Source organism: Puntigrus tetrazona, chromosome 17 (genome assembly GCF_018831695.1).
Source record: "Puntigrus tetrazona isolate hp1 chromosome 17, ASM1883169v1, whole genome shotgun sequence".
NCBI lineage: Eukaryota > Metazoa > Chordata > Actinopteri > Cypriniformes > Cyprinidae > Puntigrus > Puntigrus tetrazona.
The window spans coordinates 20,728,683-20,756,228 of NC_056715.1; the positions used below are offsets into that span (position 1 = coordinate 20,728,683).

At 38.2% G+C, this 27,546-nt stretch overlaps 1 protein-coding gene across 1 annotated transcript; it reads left to right on the plus strand.

Moving 5' to 3' along the window:
* The first annotated feature begins 450 nt into the window (after window positions 1–450).
* LOC122361553 (60 kDa lysophospholipase-like) lies at window positions 451–27,501 on the plus strand. Its single transcript, XM_043262346.1, is given in 19 exon segments — window positions 451–679; window positions 1,804–1,921; window positions 4,198–4,309; window positions 8,445–8,570; window positions 8,707–8,790; window positions 9,083–9,209; window positions 9,407–9,519; window positions 9,713–9,767; window positions 9,770–9,897; window positions 9,972–10,085; window positions 17,938–18,057; window positions 19,732–19,818; window positions 22,171–22,334; window positions 22,872–22,958; window positions 24,129–24,228; window positions 25,338–25,400; window positions 26,115–26,135; window positions 26,222–26,327; window positions 26,844–27,501. Coding segments are annotated over 18 exon segments (1,869 nt in total). The 5' UTR covers window positions 451–504; the 3' UTR covers window positions 26,297–26,327; window positions 26,844–27,501.
* Window positions 27,502–27,546: the final 45 nt, after the last annotated feature.

Consider the following 27,546-nt stretch of genomic DNA (forward strand, 5'->3'; position numbering starts at 1 on the left):
TTATTACTGGTGTGTCCACTACTCAGAGACTTCGTTTATATATCGTTTAACATATTGTTCTACATGTTTAAATACTCTGTATCGTTGTACATTTGTTTATATTATAATTCATCATCAATTTTTATTTAGTTTTTGGTTTTTTTCCGCTATATTCCCTCTGTTTTCTCGTTTTTCTTCATCCCACTCTTTTTTTATTTCCCACCCCCAAACAGATTATTGCTCCCCAGTTTATTTATTGAAAGGATACACTGTCGACTGTTTTTTTAAAAATAGTCCCAAACACAGATTACAGCAGAACACACACAACACACAGAGCAGCGGTGTTTTGTTGTTGAATGATTCGCGGTTTTGAAGCTTGAATCATTTGAGTCAACGGTTCATTCAGGCACTTGCACTAGTACTGAATGTATCGGCCGTCTGAACAAATCGTTTGAGGGCTTCAATGACTCAGTTCCCTCAAGTTCAGAGAAGGGTGAGCGCGGTAACCCCTTTGAGGAGACGTATATGACTCGCAAATCAGACAGTATAGCGGAGCGAGAAGTGCCTCCCGGTTCCATGGCAGCTGCAAGCCATTGTTCACATTCAGAAAGCATGACTTCGCTGGATCGAGATTCCGAGGCAAGAAGTGTGCTGATAATAAACACCGGCGGAACCATAGGCATGACTGCTCATAATAATGGTAAACAACAACGTCAGCGCTCAATTTTACCTATTTTATTATTATTATTATTATTCATATTATTATTGCCATAATATGTGATGCATTTTAAACAAAGTGGCATCTATAAACAAATGATGTTAGGCATTGGGGATTGGGCAATATAGACCACCACCCAAGCCGAGTAAGATGATACTGCAATATTGGATGAGAGATAAGGGGACAACTAATAAACAAAATGTGTAATTTACTCTATATTTAAATTAGTGTTTCATACAAACTATAAACTTCATTTCATAGATAATATGCTCTGTTTTAATATTCGAAACAGAAATATTAATACGTTGAAAAGACCACGCCCAGTTATTGGAGTCGTTTCATAGCTACAGCTGTCTCTGACTCAGCAGCAGCTCGACCACATATAAGGAATAAAATTGTTTAGATGATTGAATAGGGATTGTAATCCGACTATTTAAACGTTAAACAAAAGCTGCAAAGAAAAGTTATACAAAAACATAGTTAAGAATAAATAAAGTAATTATAATACCACTGTACTAAAATTGCAGGGAGGCCTGTTGACATGCAGTGAGAAATTACTATCAATTCTTAGAAAAGGATTTATTATTAATGATTAAATTATTATGATAAAAAATAATCCTTTTAATTTCTTAAGAGAAAACGTCTGTGATGAAAACATATGTATTTGGATGTTTACCTCCCGATTTCTTTAGAGAAAAGTGTTATGAGAATTAGTGAGAACACATGAAATGTAATTCATTCATACTCTTTTCTAGACTCTTTTCTGCAAGATGATGTTTAGCGGTTTACCTTAAATTCGAATAGATCAGCCGATCGTTAATAGTTCTATAACTTTCCACTGATCTGATGATTTTCATACTACTAATATAGGCCACATCATTCCTCTTGGTGGTGTCCTCTCCTGAGTAATAGATGCTGTGGTCCCCCGACCGAAAACAACCCACTCCGATCCAATGAAGTTAACTTATCCTCAAGATATCGATCTTCATTTGGTGCATTTAATTTTTGACAATCTGTAACTTTTTAAAGATGATAGTTTGTCAAAATGAATTTGATGCATTTGTTACTATGTTGTTGTTATAATTTTTGTTGTTCTGTATTTGTAGTTCTGTCTCCAAAAGAAAATGCTTTTGTCGAATCTCTACGCCAACTTCCCGTTCTGCATGATGCGGAGTACGCACAAAGATTGTATGACGAGGCTCCAGGAAACACACTGGTGCTGCCGTAAGTTTCCCTTACATTATTAGAGTAGGAGAAAGTTACTTTTAAAAGTAATGCTTTACAATGTTCCATTACTCCTTTAAAAATAACTAATCACATTACTTCATTGAGTTACTCTTTATTTAAAGTAATCCTAAATCCTTAAATAGATGATCCACAAATAAATGTAAAGATATTAATAAAAAATGAAACATATTAACAAATAAATAGAATTAGATCCTGATAAACTTGATAAACGTGATATAATTTCAGTTCTATTGCTTTTATATGAATATAAATATATTAACAAGACACTCAAAGTGATATTTAAAAAATTAAATGCACATGTATCATCCATTTCTACTTTGATACAAAAATATATTTTAAACCTGTATAGAAATATGACAACGATAACATCTCACAATATTGGAAATATTCATGCATAATTTAAATGCATAATTGCATTAATAAAAAAAAAAATTAAGAAAATGCAGCATTGATTATCTGAGCCAGCGAGCATTAAGCTATGTCAGTCGACAGTCGTTTCCCATCATGCTTTAGGTCAGTGCAGTTGGTGGAGAGCAACTGCACTCAACTGCACAATCCAACACAGCCATATGTTAAGGAAGGATCAAGGTGGAATTAATTAATTCGGGCTTAATTTGAACCAGGAACAAGCCGGATCCAGATCCTACACCGCCTAAATCTGATCCGTCACCTCATTTTAGCGGCTTCCCCCTCCTCACGCACCAATGGAAAAAGTTCACTCTGATCTCTAGCTTGCATATATTCCCTGAAAATCTACATTTAAAAATAATAAACTTGAGCATGTAAAAAACATGACGTGGGAAACAAATGGGATGCAAATGCGTTTTTTTTCTCAACTGTTTACTTAACGACTGCATTTTTAATACCTTCCATGTCCTTTTGTGTGTATTCAGCCTTAACAAACTACTCAATGAACGGTCATCTTATCAAATGTTTTAAAATACAGTTTTAAAGATAAAAAAAACTGTCTTGTGAACAGTTGTGAAGATGTGAACTGTCTTGAAATCACTAGCTATGTTTATATGTTTTCACCCTGTTGTAATGCAAATTTTGAAGTATCGCATGAGAATCTAGTGATGAAAACGCTTACATTTTGATAAGCGTAATAACGAAAGATAGAAATGCATTTTGCAAATAAATTCCTCCAAGTGCACCAAAAATGCATTACTTTCTGTATGGAAAATGTTTTCTTAGTGATATTTAGTGCCAGTTTACCAGGAAGTGGTGTTTTTTTGTTGTTGTTGTCTTTGACTAGTTGGATTGAAACAAAAAATTAAATTTGCAATTTTGGATGTAATTAATTTTCAACAGCAACAGCATAAACTAATCTTACTGCACATGCATGCTTTTATGGCCTTAACTTCTGGTAGGCTTACACATAGAATCAATTACAACAGCCAAGGCCGTCTAGGGTAGAATCTTTTTTGATAGCAAGCAAAGTATGTTTAAAAAAATGCTAATTCATTCACTGCTAGCAGGAGGTGCATTAATGCAGGAGAAATAAAGTTTGCCCGGCAACAGCTGTAACCAAAGCAAAACTGACCTTACAAACGCTGATTTATTAGGCATATAACATTCAAAGATAAATGAAAATAACATAAAACTTTTCTTAAGACAGTCTTCCTTTAGGAAAACAGTGTTAGAAAAACATCCAAAGGCTTGAAAAAAAAACATGGTTGAACAATAATATAAAATGTGAAAGAGACATTTAAATATGACTGACTTAAATACATGACTTAATCATGAACACACTGAGCATCTATTATGTGTCTAATGTACATTTAACAATTCAATAACCATTTACTTAGACTTCCTGGCGCATAAATAACAATGATTTAATTTTATATATACAGTATACATACTCAAGAACAAGGTGTTTATAGATGCACCTGTAAACTGCTTACTAATGCATAATATGGTTATGGTTGCTACATGATTGAACAATAATGTTGCACATTGCACATGTATGCACATGTTAGAAATTTTGCACCAATCCATAACTTATATGCCAACAGGGTTCAAAAGTCTGCTGCATCCAAACATTTACACCCAATTTTTGCTTTAAATAAACGAGATGCCATCACAGAAAAATAATGCATTTAGATATAGCAAAACTTTATGTTTGCTTACAGTATATATGGTCACTTGTTTAAATAAGACATTTCATTTTACTTTGAGAGCTTGCTGTTTTTGTATTCATTAAACATAAAAAATTTTCAAGGTTGTTTTATTTTGGTTTTTTTAAACCGCAGACTGTCCAAACAGAACAAGAGGATTGTATACACAGTTTTAGAGTACTCTCCCCTCCTCGACTCCTGCAATATGACCACAGATGACTGGATCAAAATTGGAAAAGACATTGAGGTGCTTTCTCTTTTTTTACAGTTTTTACGCTTGGCTTTAGGCTGCACAGTTGCTTTTCTTACATTTTTTATATTTGGCTGTGTAAAACATAAATATCAACATTTCTGTTTTGCTTTAGTTATGTCCAATAGTCATTCAGTCCCTTGTTTCCTTTTGTATTTATACTTGTAACACCTAACCAGCAGAGGGAGCCCTCGTCCGAGTACTAGCTGGGCACCCACTTTCAGCTTCTTCTGGTCTCATTTCCTGTTTGAAGGCCTTTATATTCAGAGGCCCTCCAACAGAACGATGCAAAGTATTGCCAGTATATGTGCCTTACCGAGCGTTCTATATCTGACATTTACCGGCCTTGTATATGATCTTTGCCTGTTTATCTGTTTCACTTTGGACGTATTGGATTGCTGTTTTGATTCTGACCTACTGCCTGTTCACCCGTTAATGATTATTGCCTCAGCTCTAATAAAACTACAGCAAATGGATTCTAACAATGCCTCCGCGTCCTTGTTACGAATCTGCAAGTGGCGTTCAACTATCAGGGCAAACTCCTGAAGAGTTTTCAGGAACAACTCACCAAGCTGCAGTCAGTAAATTAACAATCTAACCCACATCATCCGAGCATTTCCTCCACCCTCACTAAAATCGGTAAGCTTTGCCCTACCTGATCATTTTGATGGCAATGCGGAGCAATGTCAGGGCTTTGTTCGACAAGTTAAGTTATACTTAGACCATCAAGGGGATAAATATGAATCAGAGGAGAAGAAGTGCGCCTACCTCATGACACTATTGACCGGCAGGGCTATTGATTAGGCTGCAGCTGTAGGATTCGGATTCCCGCTTAAGATATTCAGTTGAATACTTTTTCAACATCTCCAAGAAGGTTTTGAATACCCCTCCGGGGAGAAAGACATTTTGACTCTGATTATTAACCTGTCCCAGGGGAGTCGACCCGCCTCTGAATATGCCATTGAGCTTCGCTCACTAGCGGCACAGAGCGATTGGAATGATATTGCACTAAAGACCGTTTGAATCCTGATCTCCAAACAGAGCTGGCTTGTAGAGGAGAGGAATTGTCATTCTCCGATTTCATCACTCTCACTATAAAGATCGATGACATCATGAGGCAAACACCCAGCAAAAAGAATCTACTCACTACCGCTGTACCAGTTCTAGTTAACTCACGTCAAAAGAATGAGCCTATGCAACTCAATGTATCCCGAATCTTGAAAAGAAAGAGAGACGCCAGCTTAACAGTTTATGTTTCAACTGTGGTGTTTCAACTGCACAGGACATCGCAGCCTAGGATGTCCACAGAAGTCCAAAACTCCCATGGTGAATATTGATCACTTTGCTTTGCTCAGTAACAAAATCCTCACGTTACCCAATACCCTTAAGATTAACAAACTCTTCATTAATCTCACAGCCATGATCGACTCAGGAGCCGCTCTGAATCTGATTGACCAGAGTAATATCACCAAGTTCAATGTTCCTATCCTGTAATCCTCCCATCAGAATTAAAGCCATCAATGATTCCCTCATTGGAGGAGGCATCACTCACCAAACTCAAACCCCCACCCTTCACGTTGGAGTACTACACCAAGAATCTGTCTCTCTATATGTCGTAGACTCCCCTAAACATGAAGTCATCTTGGGATTTCTTTGGCTCTCCACTCACGACCCCGACATCTCATGGTCACATGTGTGAACTCAGAAAATGGTCTCCTATCTGTTGCGATCACTGCCTCCCTAGCAAGCCTACTCCATGTCTTACAACCAGTATTGAAAGTCCAGAGACCAACAAACCTGTTCAAATTCCTTCTTGTTATAATGATTTATCTGACGTGTTTAGCAAAAACCAATTGCCCCCTCACTGACCTTGGGATTGTGCCATCGACCTGCTTCCTAACGCCATGCCTCCCAAGAGCAAAGTCTACCCCCTTTCCAGAATTGAGAGTCAGGCCATGGAGGAGTACATATCAGAAGTCCTCAAATCAGATTTTATCCATCCTTCCATCTTTCCGGCAACAGCAGGGTTCTTCTTTGTGGAGAAGAAAGATGGAGGGTTGAGACCATGAATCGATTATCGAGGGCTCATTAACGTCACTGTCAAGTTCCATTACCCACTTCCTCTCGTGCCATCTACGTTGGAACAACTACGAGAAGCCACTATTTATACCAAGCTTGACTTAAGAAGCGCCTATAATCTAATCGGAATAAAGTAAGGAGACAAATAGAAAACAGCCTTCCTCACCACTAGGCACTATGAATATCAGGTTATGCCCTACGGACTTGCCAACTCTCCTGCCATCTTCCAATCTTTCATAAATGAAATCTTTAAGGACATCATAATCGAGTTTGTGATCGTTTACATCGACAACATCCTTATTTACTTTAAATCCGAAGCTGAATACATTAACCATGTCAGAATCATCCTATCTCGACCCCCTAAGACCTCCTTTCTGGGTTACCACATCAGTCACCACGAGAAATTACATTACAAATTACAGCCTAGTCGCTTCCCCACTAACTTCTCTACTCAAGGGAAAACCCGCGGAGCTAACCAAGCCTTTTTTGCATTGAAGGAAAAGTTTACTTCAGCCCATATTCTAAAGCAACCTGACCCTGACCTCCCCTTCATAGTTGATTTGTCTGACTGCAAGACAGCAAGGCAGATGCTCTTTCCCACCGCTATGATCACCTCATTGATCACCAAGATCCTGAAACCACTCTTCCTCTATTCGTAATCCTAGCTCCAGTGTCGTGGGACATTATGGAGGATTTACAACAAGCCAACCAATAACCCCCACCAGGACAATATCCCCCGAACAAACACTACATTCCCTCCAATTTAAGGCAGCGCATCATGCAGTGGGTCCATACCTCCCTCAATGCAGGACACTCAGGTATTTCTCGAACCATTCACCTTGTACAAAACTCATTTTGGTGGCCTGAGATAACTAAAGAGATCACAACAAATGTCAAGTCATGTCAGGTCTGCTCACAATCTAAAACGTCGAAAGAATTATCCTCCGGTTTCCTCAAACCACTCCCCATCCCATAATGACCCTGGTCTTACCTCTCGATCGACTTTGTTACTGACCTACCACCTTCCAATAACTTCACCACCATATTAGTCATCATCGATCGCTTATCCAAATTCTGCCTTCTGATATCTCTGAAAGGACTCCCCACAGCCATGGAAACAGCTCAGCTTACGGGCTACCGGAGGACATTGTCAGTGATCGAGGTACCCAGTTCACATATCAAGTTTGGAGAGCTTTTTGCAGACAGATCGAAATCATTGTCAGTCTCACCTCCGGTTACCATCCCCAATCTAATGGCCAAGTCGAACTCTTAAATATCTGCCAATCTTTTTTTTAAGGACATACTGCCGCAGAGACCAACATAGGTGGTCTGAGTTTTTACCCTGGGCTGAATATGCCCAAACTCCCTTACCCACTCATCTACAGGCCTCACTCAATGAGTCCTGGGGTTCCAACCTCCACTGTTCCCATGATCTGGAGAATTGTCCTCGGTTCCAGCAGTGGATGACTGGATACGTCGTAGTGAGAGGGTGTGGGACAGTGCTCACGTCCGGCTTCAATGAGCCATCAGGACTCAGGAATTTCAAGCCAATAGATGATGCCGCCCACACCCTCCCTACCAACCGGGTCAACGGTCTGGTTCTCTACAAGGGATATCAAGTTGCGGCTACCAAGCAGGAAGCTCAGTCCCAGGTATGTTGGCCCATATAAAATTCTAGAAAGAACTAATGACGTCACAAACAAGTTAGAGCATCCTGCTAACTATCGTATCTCTCCATCCTTTCATGTCTCACACCTGTGCCAATTGTTTGAGTCTTCATTTTGTGCTGCATTGGATCTACTGATTATCTTGTGTTCCCTGTGGATTTATTATTAAAAGACCATTATATATTATTTCACAGGACCATTATACTTTATTTATTAAGGCACAAGCATGACAGTAACAGTGTATGCGCATTTTCATGGTACCTATTTTTTTCCAAAGCTGCATGCAGTATTTGATAAATCATTTGATTCTGTTGTTATTGTAATTATTATTATGTAGATAATCTTTAAATTCATTCAATATATAGATTTTCAAACAATTTTTACAGGAAAACTATGAGAAATATGATGGTTTTGTAATCCTGCACGGCACAGACACAATGGCTTACACTGCCTCTGCCTTATCCTTCATATGTGAGAACCTGGGAAAACCTGTAATCCTCACCGGCTCGCAGGTAACATATTTTAAAAGCACAGATTACTCCAAAATCGTTTCTTTGTCCTTATGTTGTTCCAATGCCTTTTGCCTTTTTTATTTCAATAAGATCAGATTGAGGACTATTAGCTTCACAACCCTTTTTTATATGGCAGGTGCCCATATTTGAGCTGAGAAATGATGGGAGGGAAAACCTCTTGGGGGCACTGTTGATAGCAGGACAGTTTGTTATCCCTGAGGTGGGTTTTGTTTGTTATTTGTTTGTTTTGTTGTTGTTTTTACAGACACCATTCAACATTTTGGAGACTGCAGTTATAAAATGAAAAATTTCATTATGAAATAATTTTAGCATTCAAATATTTTGATTTAGATTATAATTATTTTGATTTATATATCATATATAACTAAAACTGATAAGATTATTGTAATAAGTATAATACAAAATTTTTATTGTAAACAAATGATTATTAAGCAATTTCATTTGAATGAGGTGCAAGAAAAAGCGTCGTTTCTTTCTTTCTTTCTTAACAGGTTTGCCTCTATTTTCATTATAAACTGTACAGAGGAAACCGTGTCACCAAAGTGGATTGTGAAAGCTTTGATGCATTTTCCTCACCAAACCTGCTGCCATTAGCCAAAGCTGAAGTCGACATCAAAAGTGATTCCAACACTTATACTTTTAGTCTTTTAAAATATTATTTTATGAAAAAGGGAAAATTTTGTCTACTAATGTAAGAAATAACAAAAAACATGTTACAAGTGTTGAGTAGATGTAATTTAAATTTGGCATAAAACAAAAAAAAAAAAAAAATCTGCATTGAGTATCTGACAAAAAATGTATTTCTTGCTCATTAGTTAACTGGGATAATGTGTGGCAGAACAATACATCTGGCAAATTCACTGTCAACAAACAGATGGACCGTAATGTGGGTCTCCTGCGACTCTTCCCAGGAATTACTGCTGAAACAGTAAGGCCGTGTAATAATGTCTGCCATTTTTTGCTGCATGTTTTTGACAAATCTTTTCATTCAGCACATGCTAATGCTCATTGTTTATTATTAATATAAATAATTACAATAACAAGTAACAAATAGCAAATACGTTTATGACTAATTATTCCTTTTAAGAGGGTTTAGATGTTTACATCTATTCTCTCCTCAGGTCAGTGCTTTCTTGAAGCCTCCTATAAATGGGATCGTACTGGAGACGTACGGCAGCGTAACGCTCCTGATAAGCATGCTGACCTCCTGGATAAAATCCGTAAAGCGACCGAAAGAGGAGTCATCATAGTAAACTGCACCCAGTGCCTCAGGGGCTCGGTCACAACTTCATATGCCACCGGCCAGGTATGGGTGTTTGCTTGAGAAAACACATGTGGGTGTATTCTAGCTGTATGTAAGCTTTTAATGTTCTCTCCCAGGCTCTGAGTGATGCTGGTTTAGTCTCTGGGTGTGATATGACCCCGGAAGCTGCTCTTTCAAAACTTTCCTATGTGCTGGCAAAACAAAACCTCAATACAGAGGAAAAGAAGAAGGTATGCAAAAATGTTTCTTAAAAAATACATTAAAACTACATACTGCCAGTGTCATTCAGTTCTGAGTTTGTTTTTGTTTGTTTTTTTCATGGTTTTTTTTTGCACTGTTTGCTTCTTTGTTCTCTCTGTTTCTGTTCAGTTTGTCCGGTCTTGTTCATGTTACCTCTTTGCTACCTGTGCTTGTATTGCCTGTGTGTTAGATTAAAGATTTTTACATTCATACATGATGAGTGGACCCAGAAGTGATTTACAGTGGCTGTTTTTGAGTGCCTTTTTGTTTTTGTTAAATGATTGTGTATTGAGCAAGAAAACACTCCCTCTGAGAACATTTAGAAGAATTTCTCCATTCTGGACCATCAGCCATCCTTCCCTACCAACTGCTTCTGCACATTTTTATTCATGGGACTTAAAAACAACACAAAGCAACTGAAACCATCAAATATGGGCCAGCACCAGTGGGCACGACTGAGTAGAACTTCAACTCAGCATCAGACTCACAGCAGGTGTGCAAGCAAGCTGCATTATTCTAGTGGCTTATAAAGGCAAGTTGGTTCCTGGACATGGGGATCCCTTGGCTCTGCCTCTGGCCTCAGTTCCCATGATTCTACCTTGACCCTTTTCCCTGACACAGCTGCCTTTGTTCCTTCTTCCCTTGACTCCAGCAGTGACCATCGAGCATCAGGCTCATACGGTTCAGTCGCTTCACCTGGGTCAGACATTTATTAAACCTCACCACAGATTTTGGACTATCTACTACTCTCTGGCCTTCCACCCCTTCAACTCTATCTCCATCCTCCCTCAGGCTCCATCTCTGATATCTGTTTTTCCAGCTTCACGTCAGCCCTCCAGTACCCTGCTTCCATCTTAGGGTGCTGCCACTGCCTCCTTCAGCATCACTCCTTTGGCTGTCTGTCAGCACTAAGGGCTTCTACTCCATTGCTCTGATGCCTCGACTCATCCCCATGGTGGCTTTGAGACCCTCACCATCATGGCTCCTCATCATGGATTTCTCTCTGTAAAAAGGCCTAATCCACAGGGGCATGGAGGTGGGTAAAAGGTTGGTGGTGTTGCCCCCCTTCGCACTGACCGATTTTGTAGACCAGGTTTTAAGCGGTTCTTAATTCCAGTCCTCGCATACCTCGCTCTGCACATTTTGTATGTTTCTCTTATCATTTCAAACGTTTGTTCTATTCAAACGTAAGTGCCTTGTGAAGTGGACAAGTGGACATTAGGATATTCTGCCATGATTGCAGTTTGAAGCAAACATATATACAAAGTGCACTGAAGCTTGCAAGAAATGAATTTAAATGTTATTTATTTACAGAGTATATGATGTCTCACTCATGTGTGAAGACGCTTATCCATGAATAAATTCCGAAATTACTTGTTACGAAGTGAAGTAAACGTTTCCTCTGCTCAGGGAGTAGGAAGCAAAGAACACTGTGTAGGAACCATGTGAACAGGAATACAGTTCATGCACAGAGCACACTTCTAACCATTTGATTTTCGGAATCAGGTGTGTTAAATAAGAGACATGCAAAATATCCAGAGCAGGGGTACGTGAGTACTGGAATTGTGAACCGCTGGTCTAAGGAGGTTTTCTCTGAACTCTAAAATGAAGAAATTAAAACTAATATTATTAATATCTACAATATTGAATGTTTAATTAAGAATAAGTTGACAATGTCAATTGTTTTTTTTATCTCAAATATTCTGGTGGGTCTCAAATAGATTATACTTGTCTAGGTGGGTCATATTTAGGAACCCCTGCTCTAGACCCAATCTCCTCACACCTTCACAAAGCAATCTATCTACATTATTATCAGCACTCACACACATCATCAACACATTTCTCCTCAAATATATTTTCCCCACCTCATTTAAACAGTCTTGGGTAACCTCACTGATCAAAAAAATTTACATTGTCCGCTTGTTCCATCCAGCCGCCCTGAATGCCCGCTGGTTCCGTCCAGCCGTCTTGAGTCCCTGTCCCCAAGGGCGCCCCCCAGAGACTGTTCCCCAAGGGTGCTCGCCAGAGACTGTTACCCAAGAGCTCCCTCCAGTGCCCGCGCAGCCAGCGCCGCCTCTAGTGTCTATGCTCCAAGTTTTTCCACGCTTACCATCCACTGTCGATGTCTTCCAGCAGCCCTGTGTCTTGTTAATTTAGTCAATTACTTTGTGTATTTATTCCCTGTGTGTCCCATCGTCGTTGTTTATATGTGTGGTTTTTGTTCGGTCTGCCTGCCTGTCTGCCTGTTTGTAACTATATTTTTTATTTTGTTTATAGAAGATTATTTACTTGTTTATAAAAGACTATTTACGTTATATTTTTGTCTAGCACTCCTTCTCTCGCAAATCACACCATGACAACAGGTTCCTCTGGGATCAGTTCTTCAACTTCTCCTCTTCTCCATATAAACTACATCATATGTACTGGGATCTATCATACAGGGTTTGAACTTATAAAAGTTTCAATGCAGCTTCAAAGGGCTGAATCTTAAAATTTTATAGGGAATTTTAACAGAATCTCAAAAAAAACGTAACAGTAATGGCAAGAAAAGAGCATAGGCTAAAAATCTAGGCTAAGAGTGCAAATTCTAATTTCTATTGCAATAATATGATACATTTGATTAAGAAATGATTGGAAGAATCTTTTCAAGCAAGAAGATTAAAACACACAAATACCAAGCATGAATATAGACCTATAAACCATTCAATGGTTATTCAAAATGCACAGTCAGTTGTTCTCCTGTCATGGTCCTCTTTGTGGAATTGTTCTGTTTGAATCTTAAATTTTCTGATTCTCACTGATACCTTACAGGGCTCTGAATAATCTTAACGAAGGACGAAAGGTCTCATTTATTTAAACTATATGTCATTCTCTAAAATAAAAAATATGTATTTTTTAACCTCAAATGTAAGGTTGTAACCCTTGTTCCCTGATGGAGGGAACAGAGACACTGTGTTGTATCGACAGACTGGGGTCTTGCTTGGAGCCCTTTATTAGCTCTAATAAGAGCTCTGATACTTGAAATTTGGCAAGTGGTTAATTAATTCTTTGCCCCTCCCTGTCATGTGGTATAAATAAGAGACAAGTGTAACCACTCATCAGATTGCTGAAAAGTCAAAAGTTTGAAGTTGTGGAAAGGGGACATAACGTCTCTGTTCCCTCCATCAGGGAACGAGGGTTATGTATGTGACCGAAACATTCCTGTCTGTCATTCGACAGACTGGGGTCCAATGGAAAATGCCACAAGAGGGTGCTAACCTCTTCTTTTTTTGATAGGTTGCTATGGAACCCACATCCTGACCGGGTGTGGGGGGTGGGTGGGTTGACATGTGGAAACTAATATGTACTGACCTCAGGATGGGGCAGTGAGCATACAACTTATCTCTGGTCCTATCCCAAGATAGAGAGGAAAGAATGGCAGCAGAAACAGAAAAGTCTGACAAGGGAAGACACGGGTCCACAAGAAGAAACCTTATCATGGAAGATACACATATAGGATGTCCTTGGAGAATCAGCTATATGTAGCACCTAACCAAGTACAGACGTGGACAAAATTGTTGGTACCCTTTGGTCAATGAAAGAAAAAGTCACAATGGTCACAGAAATAACTGTTATCTGACAAAAGTAATAATAAATAAAAATTCTATAAATGTTAACCAATGAAAGTCAGACATTGTTTTTCAACCATGCTTCAACAGAATTATTTAAAAAAATAAACTCACGAAACAGGCATGGACAAAAATGATGGTACCCCTAGAAAACACTGAAAATAATGTGACCAAAGGGACATGTTAATTCAAGGTGTGTCCACTAATTAGCATCACAGGTGTCTACAACCTTGTAATCAGCCATTGGGCCTATATATATGGCTCCAGGTAATCACTGTGTTGTTTGGTGATATGGTGTGTACCACACTCGACATGGACCAGAGGAAGCAAAGGAAAGAGTTGTCTCAAGAGATCAGAAAGAAAATTATAGACAAGCATGTTAAAGGTAAAGGCTATAAGACCATCTCCAAGCAACTAGATGTTCCTGTGACTACAGTTGCACATATTATTCAGAAGTTTAAGATCCATGGGACTGTAGCCAACCTCCTGGATGTGGCCGCAGGAGGAAAATTGATGACAAATCTAAGAGACGGATAATCCGAATGGTAACAAAAGAGCCTAGAAAGACTTCTAAAGAGATTCAAGGTGAACTTCATGCTCAAGGAACATCAGTGTCAGATCGCACCATCCGTCGTTGTTTGAGCCAAAGTGGACTACATGGAGACGACCAAGGAGGACACCATTGTTGAAAACGAATCATAAAAAGCAAGACTGGAATATGCCAAACTACATGTTGACAAGCCACAAAGCTTCTGGGAGAATGTCCTGTGGACAGATGAGACAAAAATCGAAGTTTTTGCCAAGGCACATCAGCTGTATGTTCACAGACGAAAAAATGAAGCATATCAAGAAAAGAACACTGTCCCTACTGTGAAACATGGAGGAGGCTCTGTTATGTTCTGGGGCTGCTTTGCTGCGTCTGGCACAGGGTGTCTTGAATCTGTGCAGGGTACAATGAAATCTCAAGACTATCAAGGAATTCTAGAGAGAAATGTACTAGCCAGTGTCAGAAAGCTTGGTCTCAGTCGCAGGTCATGGGTCTTGCAACAGGACAATGACCCAAAACACACCGCTAAAAACACCCAAGAATGGCTAAGAGGAAAAAATTGGACTATTGTAAAGTGGCCTTCTATGAGCCCTGACCTCAATCCTATTGAGCATCTTTGGAAGGAGCTGAAACATGCAGTCTGGAAAAGGCACCCTTCAAACCGGACACAACTGGAGCAGTTTGCTCATGAGGAGTGGGCCAAAATACCTGCTGAGAGGTGCAGAAGTCTCATTGACAGTTACAGGAAGCGTTTGATTGCAGTGATTGCCTCAAAAGGTTGCGCAACAAAATATTAAGTTAGGGTACCATCATTTTTGTCCAGGTCTGTTTCATGAGTTTATTTTTTTTTAATAATTCTGTTGAAGCATGGTTGAAAAACAATGTCTGACTTTCATTGGTTAACATTTATAGAATTTTTATTTATTATTACTTTTGTCAGATAACAGTTATTTCTGTGACCATTGTGACTTTTTCTTTCATTGACCAAAGGGTACCAACAATTTTGTCCACGTCTGTACATAGTATCACCAGAACTGGGCAAGCTACGTGTGGCTCAACCAACAGGACCTGTTCCTTTTCTTCCCTGACCTTGCACAGAGTCTGTGTGAGCAGTGGGTCTCACTGCGGGGAATGCGTATTTGCATTGCCACCATGTCTGTGCCAAAAGGAGTCTCAGTTAGGGAATAGCTGGAACATCAACAAATCAGCTGGAACATCTCAGAGTCGCCATTCTCTGGGGAAGGTGAGTTGTCATCCCCTAATCGTCGTCTCTTGGCCACTGACAATAGGGGGCACTGTGGGAGAGAATGAGGAGGAAGCTATGCGTCGCACACTGTCACACTACAGACCCGAGGGCCCTTGGGTGTGTGGCGGAACAAAAAGAAAATGAAACTCTGGGCCATTCATGTCAGGGTCTCTTTGTCGTCTTTCTAGAGGACTTGGAGGCTACCTGCGGCTGAACAGGCGCCACCCTCCTGCGTGATGCTTGGCTTGACGGCCTTGACGGGGTCTCAGCACGAGACGGAGCAGATGTTGTTGCCACTGGTGGTGCCCCCTGTGACAAGCAAGCAGAGGCGAAACCCGCAGTGGAGTGGTGGCAGCTGGAGGAACACGCCAGGGTAGGATGTGCTGAATCGCCTCGGTCTGCTGCTGTACTGCCGAGAACTGCTTAGTGATGTCCTCAACAGTGTCGCCAAATAGCTCAGCCTGGGAAATGGGAGCATCAAAGAAGCGAATCTTGTCAGCATCATGCATCTCGGCCATGTTGAGCAATAGATGGCATTCTTGGGCCACCAAGGTAGACATCGCCTTCCTGAGGGACCGTGTTGTGACCTTCGTTGCCTGTAGAGCGAAGTCAGTTACTATTATGGGCAGCACCCAGGAACCAATCATCCAGCTTATGGGCTCAGGGCTGTGGACACCTCCAGCCCAATACTCATGGCAACCGGGGCAAGCATGGCTAGCAGCTCCGGATCTGACTCTGCGGGAGACCCCCTGCGGGAGGAATGAGTGGTCCACGGAGTTGGAACCAGCATAGCGGCACTCGCTGTAGCCCTCAGTTCCCACAGTGTGTCAGCCAGTGATCCTCTGCTAGCCACAGAGAACCCCGGGTTGGGTGACAACAGTCCATCCTTTGGAATGCCGGTCCATCCCAAAGGATAGAAAGTCGGGATCACAGCACTGTCAGGGTCATGGCCTCGCAATGAGGACATGTTCCCACCCCAAACATGTCTTCAGCATGCTGAACCCCCAGACACTGAAGACATGAAGCCTCTTGAAAAAGACATGAAACCACCGTACACAGAAATTGCTCTTTTAGGTGAGACAAGGGGAATTGCTGGAACACATAGATACAGCTGATTGTGTTGTCAACGCCACCCAGAACAGCTTCTGTTTCAGCTTCTCCTTATTCTGTAGCACTTCAGGAATGAAATTCATGAGATTGTTGGCTCCAAAGCAAAATCTGATGAGGTTATACCTGTGATGGGGAGGGGCTCAGGATTAGTTAACCACCTACCAAATTTCATTGGTGCTTTCTCTTATCAGAGCTAATAAGGGCTCCAAGCAAGACCCCAGTTTGTTGTCATGATAGAACTCGTAGTGACTGACAGAAAGGGAACAGGATCCTATAGTCCCCCTACCCAATGCTTTTAGTCTTTCTACAGGTGTCTCTTATATGATGTGCCTCTCTTGTTGAAATATTTAAATACTTAAGATATGGTCAGGTGGGCTTCAGAATGTATTCACTACACAGTGCCTGCCTGAAGTGTATGTGGGTGCAGATAACTAAGGGAATAAATTTAACTGTCTGCAAAAAGGGGGAAAGAAAAGAAAAAGGTATACTCTGTTCAGTCCTTTTAAACAAACTTTGACAGCCAATGAGAATCCGTCCTATTCTCACGAGAGCGAGTGGCAGGCGCAGAGTGCGCTTAGAAAAAACTAAATATTGTTTACCATTGTGGACGCTTATATCATTATCTATACCTGTTAAAAATATGTATTGAATGTTATCTGTGTTTTATTTTAACTGCTGCAGTAATATGAACTTTTATAGACATCCATTAGGTCATTAACTCAATATTAACTTAAGCATCCTGATGCAGTTTTCAGCACGAAAGATTTACGACTAAAAGACCAACATGCTACTTCAGGTCTCTCCAATACGGTAGGAAGTTAAATAAAATATGGAGGATGTTAACTGTGACAAGATGATCGACATGTGAGTTTACAAAGTCAGGGTGCATGTAATAGGTGCAACATAGCGGTCAGTTAAAGAAGCAGTGGTGTGATATGACAGTATGTCCCAAATCCTGCGTACTCTCCTACTACACATTCAAACATACATACTTTTTCTTTACCAAAAAAGTACATACTTTAAGGAGGCGAAATGGGATGCAGCAAATCTTCTGTCTGCTTTTCTCAAGCACACATACTGAATGGTGGCCCCCCTTGTTAAATTATATGGATATTACATTGTATTGAGATATTTCCTGAAATGTTTTCCTCAAAAAAAATGATTTACAACTGAAAAAGGAAGACAAGTGGGTGAGTACATTATCTGTAGATTTTTGGTTCTAGAAGTGAACAATTTTTTTTAGTTTAGTTTAGTTTAGTTTATTTTTGTGATAAGCTGAAAGTTATTTTACTTTAATTAATGGTTAAATAAAACTGTTGTTTGTTCATAAGATGTTGAAGTGCAATCTGCGTGGTGAGATGCTTTCTGACCCAGGAGGAGCGAGACTTTCTCTCGATGACAGTCGCTTTGTTCAGGTCATCGGCAAGTCCTTCAGCAGTAGCTGTAAAGAGGTAATGAAATCTGCAGTTGCTCTGTTTCTGTCATTGTTTTTAATATAGGAGAAGGGGTGTGCCATATAGAGAATACAAACTAATGTCACCTGCCCACTGTGACATGACCCTAAACAGGACTGCGTGGCAAAACATCCTGCAACATGAAATTGTAAAATTGGAGTAAAATTATTCAGTATCTGCATAAATTAAAGACAGTTAAAGTTACATTTCAAGTAAAATTCTCCTCCCTCATCCAAAAACATACTCCCAAATATTATAGATTTAACTGTTTTGCTCCTATAGTGTGGTGTGCCACAATATAACAAGATTGTACACCCCAGACAAAGGGTCCCGAATCAGCTCGCTTTCTGACTGGATATCGTTTTGTTTCGCATGTTAATATTTAGTTTTAAATAAAAGATCAAAAGGATTGACAGTGCAAATTATTTTTCAAAGCCTTCTTATATTTACCAATAATATATATAATTATATAACATATATAATATGCCAATATCAATGATCAAAACTGTACAAGTATACTACTAGAAAATTCAGCTGAAAAATCAGCTTTTGTTTTATCCAGTCCCACAGTCTATGAAAAAAGTCTATGAGATCTCTTTCCTTAGTATATGATTTTAAAATTAAGTCACATTCTCATTTTTTTACTCTTGACTTTAATTTGTTATAATTTCATAATTTCATTTATTTTTTTATGTATTTTTGTGTGTTAAGTGTTTCGTTTCTTCTTTCCACAGCACAATGGTCAACTCTTGTGTTTATTTGTGCTCTATAAGTAAATAAATGAAATGAAAATGAAATGAAATACACACATTAAGAATAGTAAAAAGGAATGAAACTGCTCAGACGATGTTAAAACCTATTAAAATACAAATATACATAAAATCATTATAATATATTGAGCAGGTTAAAACGTGTGTCCTGTGCGAAAATAAACTAAATCAACTAAACAAAAAATAAATAAATAAATTCTTGTGGTACACATGCACAACTAATTAATAACTAATAATAAATATTAAAACAGAAGTCAAAGTTACAAGAAATTTGCAACGAAAACCTAATACCTGGAAACAAGAAAGAAAAAAGGGGAAAAGTAGATAACCTAAAAGAATAAATTGAAATCAAGTTACAAAATCAGCTGCAATCAGCCACAACCAGTATCCCAAACACAAAAAAAAAACTCTTAAAATATATACTAACATTCAACTAACAATGGGACGCCATGCTAAATTAATCACTCAAACTTGAAAAGAGGAGAAAATCTAGTTCTCTACTTACCAACAAGTTGTTGCGATACAGCAAACCGCTAACAGTAAACTGATACTGTACTGTACTAAAACAAATCTGTGGATGTCTGAAAAAAAAAAATCCTTGGAGGTTTTGTTGATGGAGTAAATCCCGTGTTTGCATCTGGCTAGTATTTTCTTTCCAACTATATGTGGGAATCAGTGGAGCTAAAAAATCCGCTTGCTTATATGTCAAATGGTTAGTTGAAAAAAAATGTTGATTTATCATTTAATGACCCCTTTACCTATAGGTTATGTGATTTGAGAGTGTTTGCACTTTTGAAGCATGATGAATTTAGTGCAGATCTGATGTGGGAATAAATAATGCTCTCAGAGGGCACGATTCATTCTCCATAGTGATCATCGATATTATTATTTATGTGCGCAGGAGCTTGAAGATGCAATAACGCCCAACCTGGCTTGTGCTTCTGCTAAGATCGGAGACGTTAAGGCTTTAGATTCCTTATGGGCAAAGGTAAGATATTGATACCTGTTCACACCTCAAAGGGGTTTTATAGGATTGAGAGAGAGAGAGAAAGAGAGAGAGAGAGAAAGATGACAGCTGTGTGTAGGTTACCTGGATTTGTTTGTTCACTTTACAACAGCCACCTTGCTGCTGACTAATATAATGAAGCGATAGGCTATTTTATTATTAAAATATGGGGGACACATTGACAAGTTTCTGTGTGCAACGCAATCTGCAATCTCTCTCTCTCTCTCTCTCTCTCTTGACAAATGTATTACAATTTGAAGGTGGTTTATGAGGACACTGCCTCGTAATTCAAAATACTTATTACACATCCCAGAAACATATTCCATTTTTTGCAACAAAAAAAAACTAAGTGCATAAAGTTTCCTATAAGGGGAAGGTTTAGGTGTAAGGTTGGTGGTGTAGGACAATAACATAAAAACCAGTACACCTATGGAAAGTCCTCATAAACCACAAATACCAATGTGTGTGTGTGTTTGCAAGTTTGTGTGCACCAGTTAAAGCGTTGAACTAATATAAAACAGTGATTACATGGACTTGGAGATTTGCAGACTAAGAATTCAGAGCTAAAAATCTGAAAATGCATTTTTATTACAAAATAATAACACATTTGTTTTCATTTTAAATATTTTAAATGTTCAATATTCAAGTATTCAAATGTTTTTTTTTTTGTTTTTTTTTAAATGTTATTCAGAACTATGGTTAAATGGCAAATGTATCGTACGAGTCGGACGCGTGCGGATCCATTTGTAGTATTTACACAATGTCGAACAGGCAGCGACATGGGCCACACAGAATATCCACACACATAAAACGGTAAGCAGGCTGAGGCCGGTGCAGGCATCAAACATATCCATATAGCCAGGCAGCAAACAATCAACACAAGAATGAAAAACGCTCTACAATGGAAGACTTCACGACGTGTGAGAGCGAATAACGGTTTACGTAGCGCTAATGAGCAACACCTGGGCAGATAATCAGTGTTAGCCGTGGGGTGATGTGGGAAATGGAGTTTCTGAGAGCATGGTAATGTTCTGGCGGGAGTGCCCTCTGGCGGAGCTTGTCGGGAACTCCAGCTGGATTTTGTGACAATTTATAGCATATTTTGTTATACAAAATCCGAATCCATTTAGGAAAAAGTCCAAAATGGATTAAATACATTATTTGGTAACACTTTATTTTGATGGTTCCTTATGAACATTCTGCTGGCAATAAGTAACTTTGCGCCTACATGTCAACTAACTTTCATTAGAGTATAAGTAGACTAATTATTATCTATTATTAACTCTTCATTGTGATGATCTCCCAACAGACATTCTACTGACTATAGGTAGCTTTTCAAGAACATGCCAACTCATTCTAACCCTAACCCTACCAGTCTACTAATACTCTACTAGCACTCATTATTTTCACTCAGATTCAAAACAATACTCCATAATGAGAGAAGTTTGTTTAAAATCTTTGCAAATCTATTCGAAATAAGTAAAAAAACATGTTAATAAGTACTCACAGCCTTTGTCATGACGATCAAAATTCACCTCAGGTGCATCCTGTTTTCTCTGATCATCTTCGAGATGTTTCTACAGCTTGTTTGTAGTCCACCTGTGGTAGATCCAGTTGATTGAACATGATTTGGAAAGGCACACACCTGTTTATATAAGGTCCCACTGTTAACAGTGCATTTCAGAGCACAAACAAAGCTGTGATGTCCAAGGAATTGTCTGTATTATATTGAGGCACAGATCTGCGGAAGGGTAGCGAAATATTTCTGCAGCATTGAAGGTCCTGCACTGAACCTAACTGAACATCTCGAGAGATTTTAAAAATGATGCTCCCCATCCAACCTAATGGAGCTTGAGAGGTACTGCAAGATGAATAATAATAATAAATTTGCAAAGATTTTATGCTGTTATGGGGTATTGTTTTAGAATTTTGGGGAAAATGGAATATGAATAAAAAAATTGGAATAATGTTGTAAAATGGGGGGACAAATGGAAAAAAATGAAGCTCTGGGAATGATTTTCATGTGCATTGTATTATATCATAATATACCATGTATAACAGTTAGGATCGATGCATTACATTTAAGAGGTTTAAGTATTGTATAACATGGGTAGCTCTCAGCCAGTATAATTTTTTTTTTTGAATGGAAAAAATGTTAGAGACCCTTGCCTCAATTGGTAAGGTTACATTCATTGTTGTATCACAAACCGTCTTCACTATGTATAAAGTTCTGTAAATGGATATGAATAAGGATTAATCCGATGATCTGAGTTTTCAGTTCTAAATTCAATCTAGCAAAACAAAATCACTCGGGATGTGATTCATGTCCTTCAGGGGGCTAACTTAAGCAATGCAGATTATAGTGGCTGCACTCCTCTTCACGTCGCCGCATGTGAGGGTCATCTCGAAGTAGTGAAGTATCTGCTGGAGAAAAGGGCCAATGTCGACGCCAAAGATCGCTTTGGAAATACACCTCTTCAAAATGCTGTTCACTTCAGGTAAGGTTGATTGAAACATAGATCACTCAAAATGAACATTTTGTCATCATTTACTCACCCTCATGTTATTCCAAACATGTTACGAATTTCTTTTATTCTGCTGAACTTTTGGAAAAATGATGGGATTATTTTGTCCATAATGGGACTTATTTGGTTAGAGTAAATGATGGTAGAAATGTTCCTTTTTAGATTAAGTATCTCTTCAAGCGTCCACATACTTCCAACGTTTTGAATGAACTATTTGCTGTATAATTTATTCATAAATTCAACATGAACCAGAACTAGTAATCTTAGATTTGGTGGAACGCAATTCAAAAATGAGTCATGAATGTGTTTTAACAGAGCTGTAGATGGCAGGGAAAAAAGCAATGCTAAATGCATCTTGCCATATACTGGGGTTGATCATAGTTTGGATGGCATTTATTCACCAAAACAATATGGCTTACTATTTCTGCAAGTCATGTTGAGACGCAAACGTTAACTGAACGGTTAAATCAATAAACCACCAGTTTCTCTATCACTTTTCTATATCCGTAGGCATGAGAATGTTGTGAAACTGCTGACTAAGTATGGAGCTCACTTTTCTGAAGATGATATGGAGGCTGCTGGAACAGAGTTGTGCAGGTCTCCTTTACCTACTCATTTCTTCACGATCTCTCTTTCTCTTCTTGCTTTTATTAACTTAAAGACACAGCAATTTGATCAATGGCTTAAATCTTTTATTAATATTCATTAGTTGCAATAATAGTATTACAATTTTTTTTTTATTACGACAGTTTATTAGTAATAACTTATAACTCGAATTACAGAAATTTGGGAAACTTTTTTCAAATTGCATGAGCCAATGTTTTATTCAAAACCGAACAGAGGAGAATGGGACTTTCAGGTTGGACATTGACAAGATGGCAACATAGAGCTAGCTTTTCCGATTAGAGTAGTTTTGAAAACTCATTAAGCTAGTGATCTAAATCACAAAACTTAAAGGGGATGCAATAAAAACTGGATGGGCAAAACAATTTGCAAATTAAAGAAAATTACACAATCTACAGTAAAAAAGACAAGAAGCCATTATGAACCATTAGAAACCATAATGTTTAACACAGAGAGATGAGGAGATGGACGCAATTCCAATCACTAAAGAGATACTATGGACTTAATCAAAGTGACTTCTATAGATATCAAGTGAGACGCTACACCTAATGCAATATCAAACCAAAAATTATGAATGGATTATAAAGTGTTCTCATCCGCACGTGAGGATCGATCATGTATAAGATTATTTCAAAATTCTATAATGGATTTTTCCAAACTGTATCCGAAAACACATTTTTATTTTAGAGACAAATGGGAAAATGGATGTGATTTTTAATGTTTCAGGTCAGGATTGAGGGGCACAAAAACAACTAAAAACTGTAAACACAATAGAAATCTTTGTGGCTCAGTGGTGTAAAGAGAATTTTGTTGGTTTTTAGGTTCTTTTCAGGTTCTTTTTTAGGACCGTTTCAATGTGAAAAATGTTCTATGGTCAGACAAGTCCAAATTTGACATTGGTGTTTGGACGCTGTCCATAGCTTGCACGTTTTGGAAGGCATTATAAAATATTGGCTCATCTGATTTGAAATTCTTTTCGTTTACATTTTACACTCCTTTTCAGATATGTCCCGGATCTCCGGAATTCGTATTATATAAAGTTCAGCAGATATGTCCTTGCAAATCAAATTTATTGAACGCATAAAGAACTGTCCGACTTCCTGTGTTAGGATTGATTCACGTACCCTAATGTGTGTTTTGCAGTCTTGCGGCAAGGGGAGACTTGGAAGGACTGAAGATTTGGCATTCAGCCGGGGTAAATTGGAAAGTGGTCGGTTATGATGGACGGACGCCCATTAAAGTGGTGAGTTAATGCAGATATTTGGGTTACACTTTAGAATACGGTTCCATCATTAATGAATAACTACACACACAAGAACATAGGAGTAATGCAATATTAGCATTCTAGTAACTACTACTAGCTAACAAGAAATTGATTAATGAATCAGTAAGTAATAGTACTTAGTCGAATGTAGTAGTTCACTATTAGCTAATTAATAAATTATTTTTTTTTCATACCGTCCCAAGAACTAAGAATTACTCTATAATAGTTCATAATTAATATGAATAATACTTCATGTGTAATTCATTCTAAACTGAAAGTTATGGTAATGACTCGAGTATTACAAAATTATTAGGATCGGTATTCTAAAGTGAAGATTGATTTCTGAAATCTTTGTAAGCTTTTGAGGTTTTTGTAAGGTTCTGGTTAGTAATTTACTGCTACAAGTAGGTTACCGTGATCTCCACTTCTCCAGATAACTAGTAGTTTCTTCGGAAGGATGTAGTAACACTTGATGCATCACTATCCAAAACCTTGCATACATCCCAAAAGCTTCAATTTATGTCAGCTCATATTACTGAATTATGATGATCTTCACTTTAGAATACCGATCCAAGTAATTCTTAGTTCCTTTTAGGAGGATTTGATAATACTTCAGTCATTTCTAGTGGGTTATTATCTTAATTTTGGAATTATTATGCATAATTCACATTAAATTATGAACCTATATACACAGTAGTTCTTAGGAGTTCTCCAGAATATATGAAAAGAAGTGTAGTTTTTCATTAGCTAATTGTGAACCACCAATTTCAAATGAGTGCTATTACTTACTAAATTGTTGAAGTTACTACAATGTTACTAGTGCACTATTCATTTGTTCCTGTGTATTTATTCATTAACGACGGAACAGTATTCTAAAGTGTTAGCGATCTTTGCGTGTGGAATACAGAAGTGTGACCAAACAGCTGATGTCATCAGTGATTTTATTCATTTTGGATGATTTAAAGTTACAAAACACTGGCATTTGGTAAATAATGTGTCTTCTGTGTCGTCTAATCAATGTCCTTATGTTAATAAATGTCACAACTGCATCCTGTGATCTTTCATGAATGGGTTTCTCTCATCTTCAGGCAAAAGCCACTAGACGTGAGGATGTAGTTAACTTCTTAAAGCAAGCTCCGCTCCAAAACGAGGTAGGGAAAATGAGCTAATATACGGGACACTGTCACTTTTTTTCCGTATCTATTAATTTATACTAAATTAAATGAGAATCCTCCAAACGTAGTCGTTCTTCCTGCAAGCACGTATGTGACTTTGAGCCTGTCCTCCGAGAAATCACCTTTTTATGACCTGTATTTAAATTTTAAAGTTAGGCGCCCTGTAGCGGGCTTAAAAATAATGAGAGCGTCGTTAAGTCCGTCATCATAAAATGACTTATGACTATCATTAGCGATTAAAATGGTTGTTTCGCTTAAATGCACTGTGTGGACTTTTTACACCAATCTTATGGTAATTATGCAATCTTATCATTTGTAATGCATAAATATTTTACACGCGTGTGCATTTTCAGAGCTCAAGTCTCATTGTTTAACACCGTGCTCTACCAACTGAGCTGACGCCACGGAGTACAAAACATTAATATGAAAAATGCCCTGTGGCCGACAGGAGCGCATTTGCGGTGTATGCTTTGATGGGTTGTATTTTGGACACATTGGTTGGAGGACGGGTTGTATGTTTTCTGGATGACATGAATTGTTAGAAGTGCATGCGTTCCATTAAAGCTGCATTTGTAAGGAATGTGTTGTTTGAAATATTTATAAAACCAGGACGTATGTTTCAGAATAACTGTTTTATGTACTTGTTTGTTTAATATTTGATTTGTTAACTGAGACTTTTTCAATTTTCAGCATCAGACACAGAGTAGCGAGGTAAAGACCATTTCATAAACGTTATTTTCATCACAGTAAGTGAAAACGCAGTAACTTTCTCTCTCTCTCTCTCTAACTACATATAGGCTATACAAATATCTCAAACACGTATTCATGAAAACTGCTGCAAAGTGACTTGGAATTGCTTGGCTTGTAAGTGAAACGGGAATCGTCGTGATAAAGACACGCCAGGTAATGTGCTCATGAAATGTTCGGTCTTTGGTGTATGATTGGCGTGTATCTGAATTTACCAAAGAATTTTAAGTTAACAAAATAATGCTCGTCTTTTTCATGCAGCCAGTATTTGAGGAGGATGAGGAGGTAAACCGTGCATTGAGCTGCTTTCAGCACACTTGATGTTGAGTCGTGCTGTGATCTGACAATGTTTTGACTAATTTCATGTTCAAGATTAAAAAAAAAAAACAACTAAACTTAAAGGTGGAAATTTTTTTTAAATGGGTTGTGAAAAAGCATTGATATTTTTTAGATTGAAACTCCGATCTGAGTGTTGAAAACGTGAAGGTTTTCAAAAAGATACTGGACAACTGTTAAACATTAACGCATGTATCCTGTCAATCCTTATTAAAATAACTTTTTATCACTGAAATCTGCTTTTTTTTTTCTCTCAATTTGGACGTATTACTGCTTTATCTGCATGAAAACTACAGACGTCTGCTTACATTTATTGTCTTTCTGTTTTTTCTTTAGAATGGCAGATATATCAAGTCCTGCTTTCTGTCACTTCCTGCCATTACTTGGATAAACATACTCTTAAAAGGCAAAGAGCTTAAGCCATGCTTTTTAACGTCGTCCCTCCAAGCAGTCAACAAAAAAAAAAAAAAAAAGTTACTTGAATGTATAGTGTTGTTGACAGTAAAATGCACGCCACTGATGAATAATACATACTACTCATTTATGCACAAGCATATTATTCAGACTCTGATATAGTACAGGAGTCTTGCTAATACAATATGATATGCCATAATTTCAATGTGAAGTATTTATTGTATCAGTCCAGAGTGAATATAGATATTTGAAACCGTTAGGACTACTAGCTGTTATTCCTTCATTGTAATGTTGTTGTTGTTGTTGTTGTTTTTTTTTTTTTTTTTGTTTAGTTTTTTTCCCATGTGTTTGCATGCTGAATCTGCTGCTACCTTTTTAAAGTGGAATTCGATGTTTAAAAAAAAAAACGCCAGCCGATTATCCTGTGAGTAACTATAACACAACTGACAGTAAACCAAAATGCATATTAAAGTAAAGGAACGTCTGTGTTGTTCCTTGTTCTTTAGTAAATGGTGGTTGTTGTTGTTGTTCCTATTAGTAATTTTAATAGTGTAACTTCCTCCAGCGCACACACAGACACAAGCTGTTCTCCTACTACAGGTTTATTTGAAGGCTTTTCTTCAAA